This window comes from Pteropus vampyrus, unplaced genomic scaffold (genome assembly GCF_000151845.1).
Source record: "Pteropus vampyrus isolate Shadow unplaced genomic scaffold, Pvam_2.0 Scaffold7, whole genome shotgun sequence".
In the NCBI taxonomy this organism is placed as follows: domain Eukaryota; kingdom Metazoa; phylum Chordata; class Mammalia; order Chiroptera; family Pteropodidae; genus Pteropus; species Pteropus vampyrus.
In genome coordinates this window covers 1,250,658-1,266,262 of record NW_011888788.1, presented here as the reverse complement: position 1 = coordinate 1,266,262, position 15,605 = coordinate 1,250,658, and the positions used below count along the sequence as shown (strand labels likewise).

Below are 15,605 nucleotides of genomic sequence, written 5' to 3'. Positions count from 1 at the left end.
CAAAATTAAATATTTTTTATTTATGTAAAAATCAAGCTTTTCCTTACGCATTAATTTAAAATACATTAAACAACATGTACCACATGTTAAACAGGAAAAAGATCATAATTTTCTATTTATAATGTGAATATCATTATAAATTATATTTAAAATGTTAAAGTTTTTATTAAACTACTTTTTACTCTATTTAAAAGCATCTTATCAAAAACAGAATACTTTTTTAAGATTACTTTTTAATTCCTAAGAGAGTCCATAGGAGTATACATTTTTGTGAAAGGATCTGCGAATCAAAAAATGTAGGAAACACTGGTCAAGACAGGTGACTTTTGTGTCTCTTAACAACACCTGACAAAATTTCAGCCCCTAGTGCTTATCAGGCTTATTAATAAACAAATTAGAAAATTCTTTATTAGAATGTAAAAGGAAACCAAGAGGAATTAATTGGCAATTTCATTAGACTTAATAACTGTACAATATTAACGTCAAAATCTAAAAGAATAAATTCGCCACGGCAAATTCAGCCACAACTAAAATGAACTTCCATAAGTGAAAGATAGAATTCTAGATGAGTAAATATGTAAATAAATAACTAGAGTTGAAGTTCATTCAAAATTTAACTTGAAAAAACTTGAGAAAACTTAAAGAATTAAAAATTGAAAGGATAAAATCAAACCACGGCCTCAAGTGCTAAAAGAAAAGCTGTTAAATGGATATGATATCAATAAAATGAGAAGAAAGAAAAAAGCAAGACAAATATAAGAAAGCCACCTCAAGGGGAAAAAAAAAAAGAAGTCAGGCAATAACAAAGGGCTAGTTTGAAAGTATAGGGAGAAAAAGAAAAATAGAAGGAAGAAAGTAACAAAATGAAGGATTAGATCAATATATAATATATGGATGGGAGTCACTTTTGCCATAACGCATTTAGGAAATCACAGAAAATTACAGAGTATAAGTGGGAAACAAGTTTTATAATAGGTTAGTGGTCAATAAATTTCCAGATAAAATCATTTTGAAAAGTACAACTACAGTTTCATTTCAGTTTTAGAAACAAGATTGTGTGAAAGAGAAAAACCAATGATTTCTGTTCAACCACAGTTCCAGGTAATACTTCTATATTTAATATTCAAGGTAATGACAACCTACAAATTTATTAAATCAGTTGATCATATTTAGTAAAATCTGTTTTGATCATAAACATACTCCACTGTTCTCTTACATACTTCTCTGTCTTCTACACTGTAGTAAACAAAAAAAATTTTTTGCCTATCTTGGGAACTTTTCACAGAGGCAAAGTTTAAATGTTAGATACCTGCTTTCAAACATATAACTTACGCAATTATATTAAGACATTCATGCTCAATTTTTCTTTTTACTAAATAACCATATTTTTACCTTTTCAAATAAGTAAACTCTATCTTCCAGGAATCAGCCAAAAACTTTAAATGTCTATTACACATTTTATATAAAGTTAAGTTTTCATCCAATATAGCATAATTTCACACAATATAAGCACATATTTGGTTGTTTCCTCCATAATCCTATTTCCATTATAAAATAAGAGGATGAATAACTGCTATTCAGTGACTTGGCTCTACTAGACCTGAAACTCAACACAGGCTGTCCTCACTGCAGTAACCTGAAAGTCAACCTAATGCATTCCACATAGTAGGTCCATCACAACTCCTTGTAATGACTGAGTAAATTCCTGATAAACTGGGAGACCATCATTCATTACTTGATACAATATTTTCCAGACCATTCTCAATTTTCATCAACACTTACTGAGTATTCTCACCAAACGGCAGGTTCTAAGTATACACAGGGATGTCACTGTTCTCATGTGCCCAGCACTGGCCCCACTTTTTGGTAACATTACATGTGTTTTCCTTTCTCCTTGTTCTCCCTTTCACAGTCCATGCCATCTAATGGAGCTAGACCTCACACCCCACTCCAGATCAGGTACTCTACTCAGGTCTAATCTGTCAGAACATTCCCATGACCCTAGCCACAGTGATTGCTCCAAGAAAGGACAAAGAACCAATGAGAATCTCATCCTTCCTTATTTGCTACAAGCTCCTAAGGAAGAGGCACTCTTTTCCAGTGGAGGATACTAAACCGGTTTGATTTAGCTTTTGGAGGCACCATATGAATACAGCATGCTTGAGAGTGAGTCTAGTAAAGAGCAGAGCAAAGCTAAGAGATGGAGGGAAAGAGACAAACTGGTCCCCTGTACCCAGCTACACCTGAAGCCAAACAACATCCCTTTGATTTTCTGTCATGTGAACCAGTAAATATCTCCAATGTCTTTCTCTTAAGGTTGTCTGAATTGGGTGTCTGTCACCAAAAGAACTTTGATAGAAATCACATCTAATAGAACTTACAAACAGATTGACAATTAATGAGCCCTCAAATGTGAAAATGGCTAAACAGAGCTGAGGTACAGGGCAGTGAGAACAGTCTCATCCCCAGCTGGAAGTTGGCAAGCCTAGTGAAGCACGATCAAAGAAACAAGCTAAAACTAGTGCCTATTGTAATTTAGGGTTCAGATCACGCCCATCGAGATTGGATCACTGGGAGACTTGGTAGGAAAATGTCAGGAATTTAGACCACGTTATCAATTCCAAGAGGACAAGGCCCAACTCCTTGAGGTAGAATATAAAGACTTTCATAATCTGACCCTACATCTCTGTATGCTAGGAATTATTCTATATTGTAAAGGAAAGGAAATCTAATACTAACTGGCTTAAGAAAAATATGGACTGCGGTACCTCACAAAACTGAAAAGTAAAGTACAGTTTCAGGCAAGGCTTGATCCAGAGATTCGGAAAGTCATCAGGTCTCCTATTATCACCTTCCAGTCTCACACCCTTCCAATGTATCCCTCACAATTTATGCTCCAGCATCCATCTATGTTCAATTCCCTAAGGGTTGTGGTTTGAACTCCGTCCTTAAAAAAGATATGTTGAAGTTCTAACCACCAGGACCTGTGAATGTGACCTTACTTGGAAACAGAGTCTTTGCAGATGCACTCAAGATAAGGTCATATTCACACATCTGATATGACTGGCATCCTTACAAGAAGAGAAGAGATATATAGGTAAAGTGTCATGTGAAATTGAAATGATGGCAGAAGAGACCAAAGTGATGCATTAACAAGCCAAGTAATGCCAAGGATTGCTGGCAACTCCAGAAACTAAGAGCAAAGCATGGAACGGATTCTCCCTTAAGTCTTCAGAGAGAGAGTATGGCCCTGCCAACACCTTGATTTCAGACTTCTAACCTCCGGAACTATGAGAGATTAAATTTCTGTTGTGGTAAGCCACCCAGTTTGTGGAACTTTGTTACAACAAACCTAGGAAACATACATAAGTATGACAGTCCATGTTTCTTTATCATTGCACAAGCTCTTTGCTCCTTCTAGAATGCCCTTCTCCCCTATTTATGATTCACTATTCACACTAACCTTCCCAGATCTACCCAAATGTTCTCTTCTCTGTGATGCCTTCCACCAGAGCCCTCAAAAGGTTAGTCTCTTCTCCATATTAATCTAGCACCACATACTGCCTGTATTTTTATTAAGTTCTAATTGTGCATATAGATGTCTTATCCTCATTATTATGAGCTCTCCAATGGGAAAGCAAGGCTTGATTCTTACCCACCTTCATATCCTCAAGGCAGTGCACAGTACCGAACACATAATAATCATTCAGAAGCTATTTACAAATTAAATGCGTTGATAATTCATCTCAAAAGAAGATAATAGGTATGATTTCAGAGAATTGGCTATTGTAGATTATACAGAACTGAAAATGGGCCTTGGGATAGAATCCAGATAAGTAAAGAAAAAATGTGATGGCAGAGAGAAAGAAGAGTGCTGAAATTAGCAAATTTGGTTAGGAAAAAGGAATGTGTATAAGGCACTGGGAGCCTTCTGCTGACAGTCATTTTACAGGTAATAAAAGGAGTTTAAAAAAAGGTTTCTGAGAAAGATAGTGACACGTGTTTTCAGGGGATTATATGACAAACAATAGAATGGACTCTGGAGATACAAGAGACCAGTCAAGGTGCAACAGAGGCAGATCAGCAATGAGGTGAAGGACCAGGTACACTAGGATAGCAGAAGGAGAAATGCAAAGGCACAAATTTCTAAGACGACTTTACAGAAGAGAGAACAAACAGAAACAGCAAAGGATTACTCCTAAATTTTGACCTTTCGCTATCTAAAGTTGGATTTGCTACTGAAATAAGGAAGTACAAAGGAAAAGACTTTTTCAATGAGGATAAGAAGTTTAGACTTTCACATGGCAAATTATGAGGTGACAGTAAAACATCCCAATAAAGGTTCCCAACAAACAGCAGAAGGCAATGAAATTTAGGAGAAATAGGACAAAAGACTGAGATAGCAGTCAAATAGGCAAAAATGATTTTTTTAAGTCATAAAAAATATTGCAAAATTTCATTTCTTCATTCAACAAATATTTATTGAGCACTATGTCCCAGGCACTATTTTAGGCTACTCTAGGCTCTGGGACTATAACAGTGAGCAAGACAGATAAAAATCCCTGCCCTCATGGAGCTTATGTTCTAGAGAAAACAGACAAGCCTAAAATTGACTCATGAACACAAATTTAGGCCTTCAGGTTAATAGTGGTTTGTAGTTACTATAAGAAAAAAATTTCTTTTACCTTTTTCTTTTTTCAAATTTTATTTTCCATGAATTTTCATTTCACTAGTTAGAAAGGTATTTTTATGTCCTCAGACTGGCAGTTAGACAGGTTCAGGTGAATTAATATTTCTTTTTTTTTTATGCTAGCTTTCTTGTAACAACTCTATCTTTCCTCTTGTTTCTCAAAAAAAAAAAAAAAAAAAGTGTTTCTCAAAGGAATTAGGGCAGTCCTTCCAAAGAATGTTCATAAAGGGTGACTAGATTCCGAAACAATGAGGTGCCAAATGGTACAATGGAAAGCATCGGTTTGGGAATTAGACAAAGCCTGAGTTCAAACCCAATTTTTCACAAGTTTTGTGACCTGGGCAAGTAATTCGAGATCTTCAAGGTTCAGTTTACCCATCTGTGAAATCAGAATACCTTCACTCTTAGGATTAAAAGGGGTAAGTTCTAAAAGGCACTTGACAATACACAGGAAAAAAATGGAGAAATGCTAGAAAAATGGTGGCAGCTATGGCTACAACCACTGTTACTAGTACTATACGTGCTGGGCATAAAACAGATGCTCAATAAATGCCTACTTCTTTTATTTTTCTTCTACATCATAGGTAACTATAAGGCTCCAATTCACTAGGCTATTCTATTCTATTTTCCCAAAAGTTTTATGTAGCAGGAACTTAAAAGAATTAAGTGCATATTAAATTCATAAATGGCCTTGCTATCTTTATTCTCTAATTTGACGGGATGGATTTATCCTCCAAAGAAAATTTTTGATGGTGATGACATAAGTAGAAAAAAAGATCACTGAATTATGAAATTTACATAAAAATGAATGAAAAGGGTATTGCTTTAGAAATCACCCACCAAAGATTCCATAGTTGTTTTTATTACAATGGCACTATTAACCTTATCTTCTGTAATTACACATTTAGCAGTATCTTTCATTTGGAAAATAGTTAAGCGATTTTCTAACTACAACCACACAATAATCCAAATTTTATATAACACCCTGAGTTGTCTGAAGATTAAATGGTACGATGTATATGAAAATGCTTGACCAGATCCCTGGCATATAGTATGCACTCAGTGGTAACTTTAGTGAAATTTACTCCTCTTACTATCCTATGTTACTTTCAATTATTGAAAAAGACCTTATAAAAGCAATTATAGGACAGGATTTGTGGAACTAAATGGCTTTAAAAAAAACAGAGACTTGATGCCAATCCAAACCAGAAAGGTATTCATTTTAACGTCTCTTAGTTTAAAAACAAGGAAGTTTATAAGTTAAATCAAGATACCTATGACTATAATCAAAATCAACATTTCATTCTTCCCCTAAAAAAAAAATCTTTCAACTAAAAATTTAAAGTTTTTTTTTAAAAGGCCAGGAACATAGTTCCTCTTACTTTCACTTTTAAAATGCAAATTCCAGAAGTCCACAAAATATAATGGAATTATCAGGACCAAAGTCAAAGTCATAACTGTTTGCCCAGGAAAGGGCACACTGACTCCAGCTCAAACCGGCTCAAATGGAATGTCCACAATAACCAGAGAAGCCCTTCACTCACAGGTGACATCATATGGGACGAGTATCAGGACTGCCTGTTTCCCATAACAAGAGGCTCTTCTCCAGTCCTTTGGACTATGGACACTCAGACCTGCTCTCTCCCTGACAATCTCCCTCCTCCTATGTAGATGATACCAATGTTTATACCTGTCCTTCCAGGTGGGTACCCTGAAAGCACCCCAGTCTCAGTGTGTGCAAAATTAAACATCTCAGATCTATTCCTCCTGTGCCCCTGTGTCTGTTAATGACATCACTATTCTCTCAATCACCCAAGTCAGGATCTAGTTTTCTTTCTCTCACCATTTGCCTCTCTTCCTGAGAGCAAACCAGTTTCAAAGAAAGATCTGTCATTTACCTCACAATACCACCTAGCATCAATCCCTGCCTCCACTCCTATATTCTATCTCGAGTTCCTGTTAGAGCTATCTTGACCCATGCCAACAGTTCCAACCTAGCTGCCCATCATCTCATGCTTAAAGCAAGTCCACCTACTCTGAACATTATAAACTGATGTTGCTATTCATGTCCCTCTCTACTCTATGGACCCCCACTGCCTACCACAGCACCCCAGATTTTCAGAACTTAAAGAACACACCTCTGATCCAACCATCCATTCACTTTATTAGAAGCTCCTCAAAATCAAAACGCTCTGGCCTCACTTTCAAGGCCATTCCTGCTCTGGAATGGTAAAATTAGCTCTGGTTCCAACCTAAAAGTTTGTAATGTCGTCAAAACAAGGGATGAACTATGCCATTCCACTGCTCATAGGCTAAAAGTCAAAATTCTCAACCCAAGGATCCACATGGCCTGGCCCCTGCCTATCTCTCCAGCCATGCCTGCCATGTTCCCCTTTGCTCATTCTGCTCCAGCCACCTAGTCTTCTATTCAGCCTGCCAAAATCCCTTTCATCCCCAAGCCTCTGAACAAACTGGCCCTTTAGTACCCCAATCTTCATGTAGGCAATACCATCTCACCCCTCAGATCTCAACTCAAAGTCACTTATTAAGTCATTAACTTTACCATTCCGAACTAAGTTAAGTTCTCTGCTCTTTGTTTCCAGGGCCTTAAGCAAAATCATGATAAACTGATTGCTGGATGTTTTATTACCCAAGCTGGAACGTAAGTTCCACCAGAGCAAGACCATGTCTGCCTTTAACGCAGAAGAGTCCTCAACAATGCTATATTAAATCAGTTCATAAATCAGAACACCCTAAGTAAGTTATAAGGCTAGCCCTACTACACATTTGTCATGAAATCTCTTGGTTTCTTCATAACAATAAAGAGCTCATTTACTGAACCTTCTCTGAGTTCCCCTGAAGACTGGACAATACATGAGTCCACAATTCTACCACTCCAAACTTCTCTCTCACTTCTCTTTTTATATACCCTAGTATATAAAATACTTTACCTTCTGGTCTCCACAATTTTGTTTGCATTCTTCCTTCCATCTGGAATTCTTTTCCCAGCTGCACACTTCCAAAACCTACTTAGCCTCAAATGCTCAAATCCAGTGTCATCACCTCTTGAGAGTCTTCCTTATATCTCCCAGCTAGTCACAACCACTCCTCCCCTAAATTCCCACAGGTTCTTCATTGCCTCATTCAGGTCACAGATCAAATGTCACTTCAAATGAGAGGCTTTTCCCAAAGTTACCCACTAGTCATTTTCTATCAGACTATCCTGTTTAATTTTCTTGACAGCATTTACCATTATCTGAAATTATCTTGTTCATTTCTTCCACTTACTTACTTGTTAACTGCCTGTGTCCCCACTAGAATGTAAGATCCATGACAGCAAGGACTCCATCTATCTTGTTCTCCATTATTTCCCCACTCCTCCACATCTGACATCAAAAGTGTTCAGTAAATTATCTACCAAAGGCACGAATGACTCTGTAGCCTTTATGACTAGGGTTATTTGTGTATGTATCTTTCTCTTGCTATATTCCAAACTCCTTGTGGACTAGGCTAAAGTCTGGCTAATCTGTTCGTGTGTATTATCTGGAAAGCCTTGCATAACTGAAGCAAATAACAAATAACTACTAATTAATTAATGAGGGATCTCTCCAAGAGGTACTGCCTTGAACCAGGCCAACTCAGAACTCCATATTCCCTGGAAACCAGGGCAAACAAGAACCTCCTTCTATGCCCTCTCCACCACAGACCCTGTTCCAATCTACCGCCTCCAGAGAGCTTCAAAGGGCTGGTTTCTCCACTTTCCTTTAGCCAACAGCCACTGATTCTTCTATTTCTAATATCTCACAATCCTATCCTTTCCTTTCTATCTTCGGCCAACAAATCACTTCCAGGGCCCTATTCCTTCAGAGCACCCCTCATCTCCAATCAGTCGGGGAACTCATGAGGCCCTAGGGAACAAGGGGATGTTAAAACGAAGTGTTTAAATAAGACTGGCTCTCTTTCACCTTTTCTTTTATAACTCGTTTATCCAAAAGAGGCTCAGTTTCTGAGACTGGCTTCGATACACTTTGGGACCCAACGCTTTCTTTCCATGTAGCCCGCCGCACCCTTCGTGGTACCCCACCCCTGCCTCGAACCTTTTCATCTTCCAGTACAGGAAGACCCCAAGCCAGAGACGATGGTCTCCCCGGAAGCAAATGGTCCTCAAACATCGAGAGGCCACCCTACCCTCCCCACTTACTGACCGGCATCTGCCTTTGGCCTGAAGCTGTGTGGAGCGCCCCTTAGCCTCAACCTCTGGCTAGGCTCGACCCTCCAATACCACCCTCCACTCACCTGAAGCGGCCCCCGCAGTGCTGGCATTGCTCGCCCACCCAGCCCGAGGGGCAGACGCACTGGCCAGTGCCAGGATTGCAGCGGCCGCCGTTGACACAGGGCCGATCACACTCCTTGGCTTCAGCTGCGGCTGAGCCCGACACCGCCGCCGCTACAGCCGCGGCCTCGGCAGCCCAGGGCAGCAGCAGCAGCAGAGGCGGGAGAAGCAGTAGTCGCGCGAGGCGCAGCCCGGCCCCCAGTCCCGGCCTCCCTGCCCCAGTTGCGTCCCAGTCCCGGAGTCGCCCGCCGTTTTTGCCCGCGGGCGCTGTTGACGCTGCTGTCCTCCTCCTCAGCCTCGCCTCAGTCGCCGCCGCCGCCGCCACCATCTTCCCGGGGCTGAGACTGCGCTCCGCGAACACATACACACACACCGCACGGCCGGCTCCTCTTCGCCTGGCCGTGCGGGGCGGGGCTGTGCGGACGGTGGCTCGGGCAGTCAATCCTGGGGGCGGGGCCAAAGTTGCGCGGCAGGCGGGGCAGACGCGTGCGTGCGTGCGTAGGTGGGGCGCGCAGGCCGCTGGCGTCCAACACGTGCACCCTTGGAAGCTAGTTTCTGAGTCCTAAGTCTGCGGTTCTCTGAGAGCTTCGGCCTTTGTACCGAGGCATCCTAGTGGGCTAGTTTTTTCGCTTCGCTCGGCTCGGCGGCGATGGGTTAGGAGGCCTGAGCGCTGTCTTCCCGTTGGCTGCCTAGGCTAGCTACGTCTGCCGTGTTGAGCGCTGCCCTTCCGGAGACCGTGGTGTTGGTTATTGCTCTGCCCTAACTGCTGGGTAAAAAGAGCCTAGGAGACTGCGTTCTGGCGTGGCACTAGGTGTGGTACTGTAGAAAGAGTGCTGCATTCGAGCGTGTGCTTTCTCTGTAAAATAAGGATAACGAAATAACACGTGTGTTAAGAACCTAGCGCATAGGCTATGCTCAATAAATGCTTAATTGAATGAAGACACACAGTGCCTGGCCTCCCTTGATTCAGGCTGATCCAGGAGCAAACCAGGCCTCGCCCCCTCCCGCCCCAGCTATAATTCTGTGAAGAAATTCTGGGGTTATCTTATTCCTCACTATTTGCCCTCCATTTCTGAAGCCAGGGCAGCATAAAATTGGGAACTGGATCACCCTTAGCCCATATATGCCTACCCCTAGAGCTCTTCTTGTCAGGTAGTTTGTTACTTCGGTGGTCCCCCAATGAAGCATGCCTCCTGAGAGTATAACCTAATGTCCTCAACCCTGGAATCTGGACTGGACCTATGACTCAGTTTCAGCAATAGAAGAAGGGGGAAGAAGTGACGATGTGCCAGTTCCAGATCTGAGCTTTATGAACACCTGGCAATCTTGATTTTGAGCTCTTGATAATCCTGAGTTGCTCCCCATCTTCCACCTTGCTGTAGAGAGACCACATGCGGAGATAACATGGAGGAAAAATAGTGACTCAGTTCTCACCAAGAACTGAAGCCCAGGCACATGAACCTAGTGAACCCATCCCAGCTGAGGGACCAGTCATTGAGGGAAGAAGCCAACTAGGTGATTCCAGCCAGCTGGACTGTTCTTCATTCCTACTGTGCCTTATCCAAAATCCTGAGAAATGATAAAGTGGCTGCTGTTTTAAGCCTCTTAAGTTTTAGAAGGGTGTGTTACTCAGCAATAGATAACAAGAGCATTGTCTGACATGAGTTTTGTGTGTGAGGAATAGTCCTATGGCAGCTACCTCAGAGTTTGGGCACCTTGCGGTCCCTTGGAAGAAAGAAAGCCTGTAATAAACTGTAGATCTTCTCAGCTTTACCTTAGAGCACAGAATTCTAAGATTCTAGGATATACTCCTAGACTCATACCCAAGTCCTGACCTTCCTCACTCTGCAACCCCTTCAAGCCTGGTGAAGCTGACCTGCACAACAGACTCACCCCCAGCTCTCTACCCACCCATCTCCCCTATTTCTATGTGAAACATATTGGTTGGCCTGGGCCCTACCACTGGCATTCTGGATTGCAGTTTGTTTTTGCTGCAGTGTCCTACATGGGACTGTACAGGATAAGAGAGGTAAATGGAAAACGTGGCCCTACCCCTTAGCAAAGCCCCAGTCAGATGAGGGAGGCTGACATAGAGCCATGACCTGCCTTCAGCAGGCACTGCTTCCCATACTCCTCTATGCCAGAAGTGGAACCAAACTTTGCCTTCACTCCCCACAGCGAAACTGAACCCAGGCTGTGAAGTTTCACATGATTTTACAAACACTCAGAGATAACAGAAAATAGTTTGCATCCACAGAGCTGCCCTACAACCTTACTGCAGCAAACATTCTCCTTCTTACTTCCTTAATCTACTCCCTTCTCTGGTCTTTTTCTTAAGCCTTTAAACGTGCTCAAATTATTCTGTCTTTAAGAAAAACAAAATTTTACCTTGACCTGTGAAGGAAAGTATTGCTATTTTCTTTCTTCTTTACTTGTTGTTGTCAAAGAGTCCCCTATACCAGTGGTCTCCAACATTTTTGACAGCAGGCCCAGTGCTCCTCTGAGAATCTAATGCTTGGTGATCTGAGGTGGAGCTGAAGCGGTAATACTAGCACTCGCTTGGTTCAACCCGGTTCCTAACAGGCCACAGACCGATACTGGTTCGCAGCCCGAGGATTGGGGACCCCTACCCTACACTTTCTACTCTGGATAGTGTATTAAAGATGGCTATAAATTCTTTTATGCTCTTTCCATGGAGAGATGGAGACTAATCCCACCCCACACTTACTCCTTGAATCTGGGCTGGCCTTAGTGTTTGCTTAACCATACGGCAGATGTGTGTGTGTTGGAAGTTCTGAGTCTAGGTTATACAAAGTTTTGCAGCTTTCTCCTGAGTGCGTTGGAACATTTGCTGTGGGGGAAATCCAGCTACCAGAAAAGAAGTCCAGTTACTCTGAGATTGCCATACTATGGGGAAGCCAATCTCTAGCTGTTCCAGCACCCCAACCATTTGAGTCTTCCTAATTGAGGCCCCAGACACTTGTGAAGCAGAGATGTATCATCTCTGCTGAATCCACTCCAAATTGCAGAAACATGAACAAGATAAATAAGTGTACTTATTTAAGCCACTAAGTTTTGGGGCAACAATAGATTACCAGAATAGTCTGTAACTTGCTTCCTCCAAGAACAAGTCTTGTGAAGTACACTTGATTAAGAATTACGAATGGCTGCATAATTTATATATATAATGTACAACTGGTCATCTATGTTATAATACACAGTGGGTTCTGATATTATTGTCCAGTTGCTCCTCATGGAACAGGTCACTGCAGCTCTAGAAGCATTTCTATTGGACTCCTTATGCTTTACAAAGGTTCTTTGGCTAGTCTACCTGAAATTCCATACCACCTTTTTCTCCACTAGTCCTTATCAAGGCGGCCACTTCCAGGTCCCAGAAACATTAATGCCAATGGCAAAAGAACCTCTAGCCTTTGATCTAGAACTGCTCTAAGTCCAGACTCTAAATAAGAGCCTCGACCAACTGCATAGCCAAGGAGGTTTACATCCACTAAGATGGTCTGAAAGTGCCTCTGCCAGCTTTTGTTTATTTGTTTGTTTTTAACTCCAGAAAAACATTCTGTGTGCCACTTTTGCTCTCTCTGATTTCTTTCTTTTTTTATTTGTTTTTTTTCTTTCTTTCTAATTCCATGCCAGCATTTTTTTTATATCTTTCCTTGCATTGTCTCCAGGTCATGAACATGGATGAATTTTATAACCTTTGGGTTTTACTCACACAGTGTCTTAGGTCAGTTTCCCTAGATGCAGAGCCTGACACAGAATTTGAGTGCATAATTTATTGGGAGAGTGCTCTTGGGGAAAAGGCAATGAAGGAATCAAGATAGAGCAGGGAAGGGAGCTGAGCAAGGATGAAGCCTTATCTGGACTCAAGCTTCAGTCTGATCCTATTGAGAGCCATGGATCATGATTGTAGCATAGAGTTGATGTCATTTTGAGGCAAGAGGGCCAGCATTTGTACATATAGCTAATTTCGCAGCCAACATTCACAGCAGTCAGAAGGATCCAGGAAAGGATTCAGAGGGGTACCAGTAGTTTACTGCATGCGACAAATATTTATTGAGCAATAAATAACAAAAATGAATGAGGCCCTGGTAAGATCTATCTAATCAGCTGTCTAATCTTCTCTAAGCATTAACAGACCTCACTCTGCACTATTTGAAACATCAATATATTTGAGTATGTCAAAGTTCTTCTTGTATATTTAGTGGGATGAAGCAATTCACTGATTATAGATGTGAGGATCTCATCTAATAAGTAAGGTACTACATTGCCTTTGAAAAAGGCTTATCTTAAAAGTTTGAAACGCAACTGGGAAAGTTCTAGATAGGAGTGAAGCTCCACTGGGTAGCAGCACCCATGTGAGGGATAGGCCAACTTACAAAACATAAGATCCTGATAGTCCTTGGCAGGCTCTACAGGAAAGTGTTTAGGGATCCCTGACCTGGGAGTACAGGGTTAGTCCCCTAGCTATTGGCAGAGCTCCTGGTGGCCTCCACAGACAAACGCCACAAAAACAAGAAGTGATGTTTCTATCAGCTTAAGAGATAAGACCCAGCCTTGGGAAGATATTACCAATATAAAGGCAGAGCACTTGAAATTTCTACTGGATGAGTTAGACACATGCTCCCTCCCCGAAATTTCTATAGTAGAGAACTTAAAGTTTTTTCCTGAATATAAATAAGACATTATGAAAATAATAATAGTTTTAAAGACAGCTGGCCTTGCTAAAGACAGCCATGAAAAACTTCAAATTAGAGGTTCCCAAACTAAAGCCATTCTTTTTGATAAAAATTTTCTCAGAATTATAGGTCACAACCTGTATTAGTTTCCTGTGACTTCTATAACAGATTACCACAAACTCAGTGGCATAAAACAACAGAAATATATTCTCTTTCAGTTCTGGAGCCTAGAAGCCTGAAATCAGGGTATTTGCAGCACTGCATCCCTCTGGAGACTCTAGGGGAGAATCCTTACTTGTCTGTTCCAGCTTCTAGTGGCTGTTGTCATTCTTTGGCCTCCTAGGCTTGTGGCCACATCACTGCGATCTCTGCCTTTGTCATCACATCGCCTTCTCCTCTGTGTGTGCTTTCTCCTGTTTATCTCTGGTAAGGACACTTGTCTTTGGATGTAGGGCCCACCTGCATAATCGAGCACGATCTGCTTATCTCAAGATCCTTAATTAATTACATCTACAAAGGCCCCTTTTCCAAATATGGTAACATTCACAGGTTCTGGGAATTAGGATATGAATATATCTTTTCAGGAGCCACTACTCAGCCCACTACAGAACCCTACACAGGAAATCAACTCATTCAATCCATTCATTCATGCAACTAATATTTATTGAGTGGCTATTGTATATCAGAGATTGATCGAGGCTCTGGGGAGGCAGCAGTGAAAAACAGTTTGAAAACCTCTACTATTCCTTTCATCTATTAGGATAGCTACTATCAAAAAAGAAAGAAAGAAAAGAAAAGAAACAAACAAAACAGAAAATAACAAATGGCAAGAACATTGAGAAATTGGAACCATTGTACACTCATAGTGGGAATGAAAAATGGTACAGCCATTATGGGAAACAGTTTGGAAGCTCCTCAAAACATTAAAAATAGATTTATTATATGATCAAACTATACTACTTGTGGGTATGCATATCCAAAATAATTGAAAACAGGATCTTAAAGTGATATTTGTACATCCATGTTCACTGTAGTATTATTCACAATAGTGGAAGTAAACCAGATGTCCATCGACAGGTGAATGGATAAACAAAATGTGATGTATAAATACAATGAATTATTATTCAGACTTAACAAGGAAAGTAATTCTGACACATGCTACAACAATGGATGAACCTTGAAAACCTTATGTTAAGTAAAAAAGTCGGTCACAAAAAGGTAAATACTATATGATTCTACTTATATAAGGTATCTAGAGTAGTCAAATTCATAGAAACAGAAAGTAGAATGGTCATGCCAAGGGCTGGGGGGAGGAGAAAATGGGCAGTGGTTGTTTAGTGGGTACAGAGGTTCAGTTTGCAAAATGAAAAGTTCTGGAGATCTGTTGTACGGCATGAATATACTTAACACTACTAAACTGTACACTTAAAAATGTTTAAGATGCTAAATTTAATGTCATTTTTTACCACAATTAAACATTTTTAAAAACTATGTTAAAAAGTCTTTATCCTCACAGAACAATTAAGCAGACTTTTAAAAACCCTCTGATGAAGTATAACATACATACAGAAAAGTGAAGCAATCATACATATATAGTTCAATGAATTTTCAAAGTAAAATTGAAAATTTTACACAGTGATATCACTAGGATCAGCATCAAGAAATAGAACATTATAGGGCCCCTCTCTGCCCCTCTCAGTCACTGCCTCCACAGGGAACCTCTCTCTTGACTTCTTACTCTATGGTTTCATTTTGGCATTTTTTTACTTTACATAAATAGAATGCTACAGTATGGACTTCTGTGTTTGGCTTCTTTTACTTAGCATTATGTTTCTGAGATTCATCCATATCATTATATATAGTTGGTCATTTATTTTTATTTCTA

General features: G+C 40.6%; 1 protein-coding gene across 1 annotated transcript in view; it reads right to left on the bottom strand.

The window, feature by feature from the left end:
* The window catches only part of ATRN (attractin), a 147,745-nt gene extending 138,288 nt beyond the window's left edge, over window positions 1-9,457 (bottom strand). Inside the window, exon 1 of the mRNA XM_023536675.1 lies at window positions 8,987-9,457. Within this exon, the coding sequence (XP_023392443.1) occupies window positions 8,987-9,351 (365 nt within the window). The 5' untranslated portion in view covers window positions 9,352-9,457. The remainder of the gene's footprint in view (window positions 1-8,986) is intronic.
* Window positions 9,458-15,605: the final 6,148 nt, after the last annotated feature.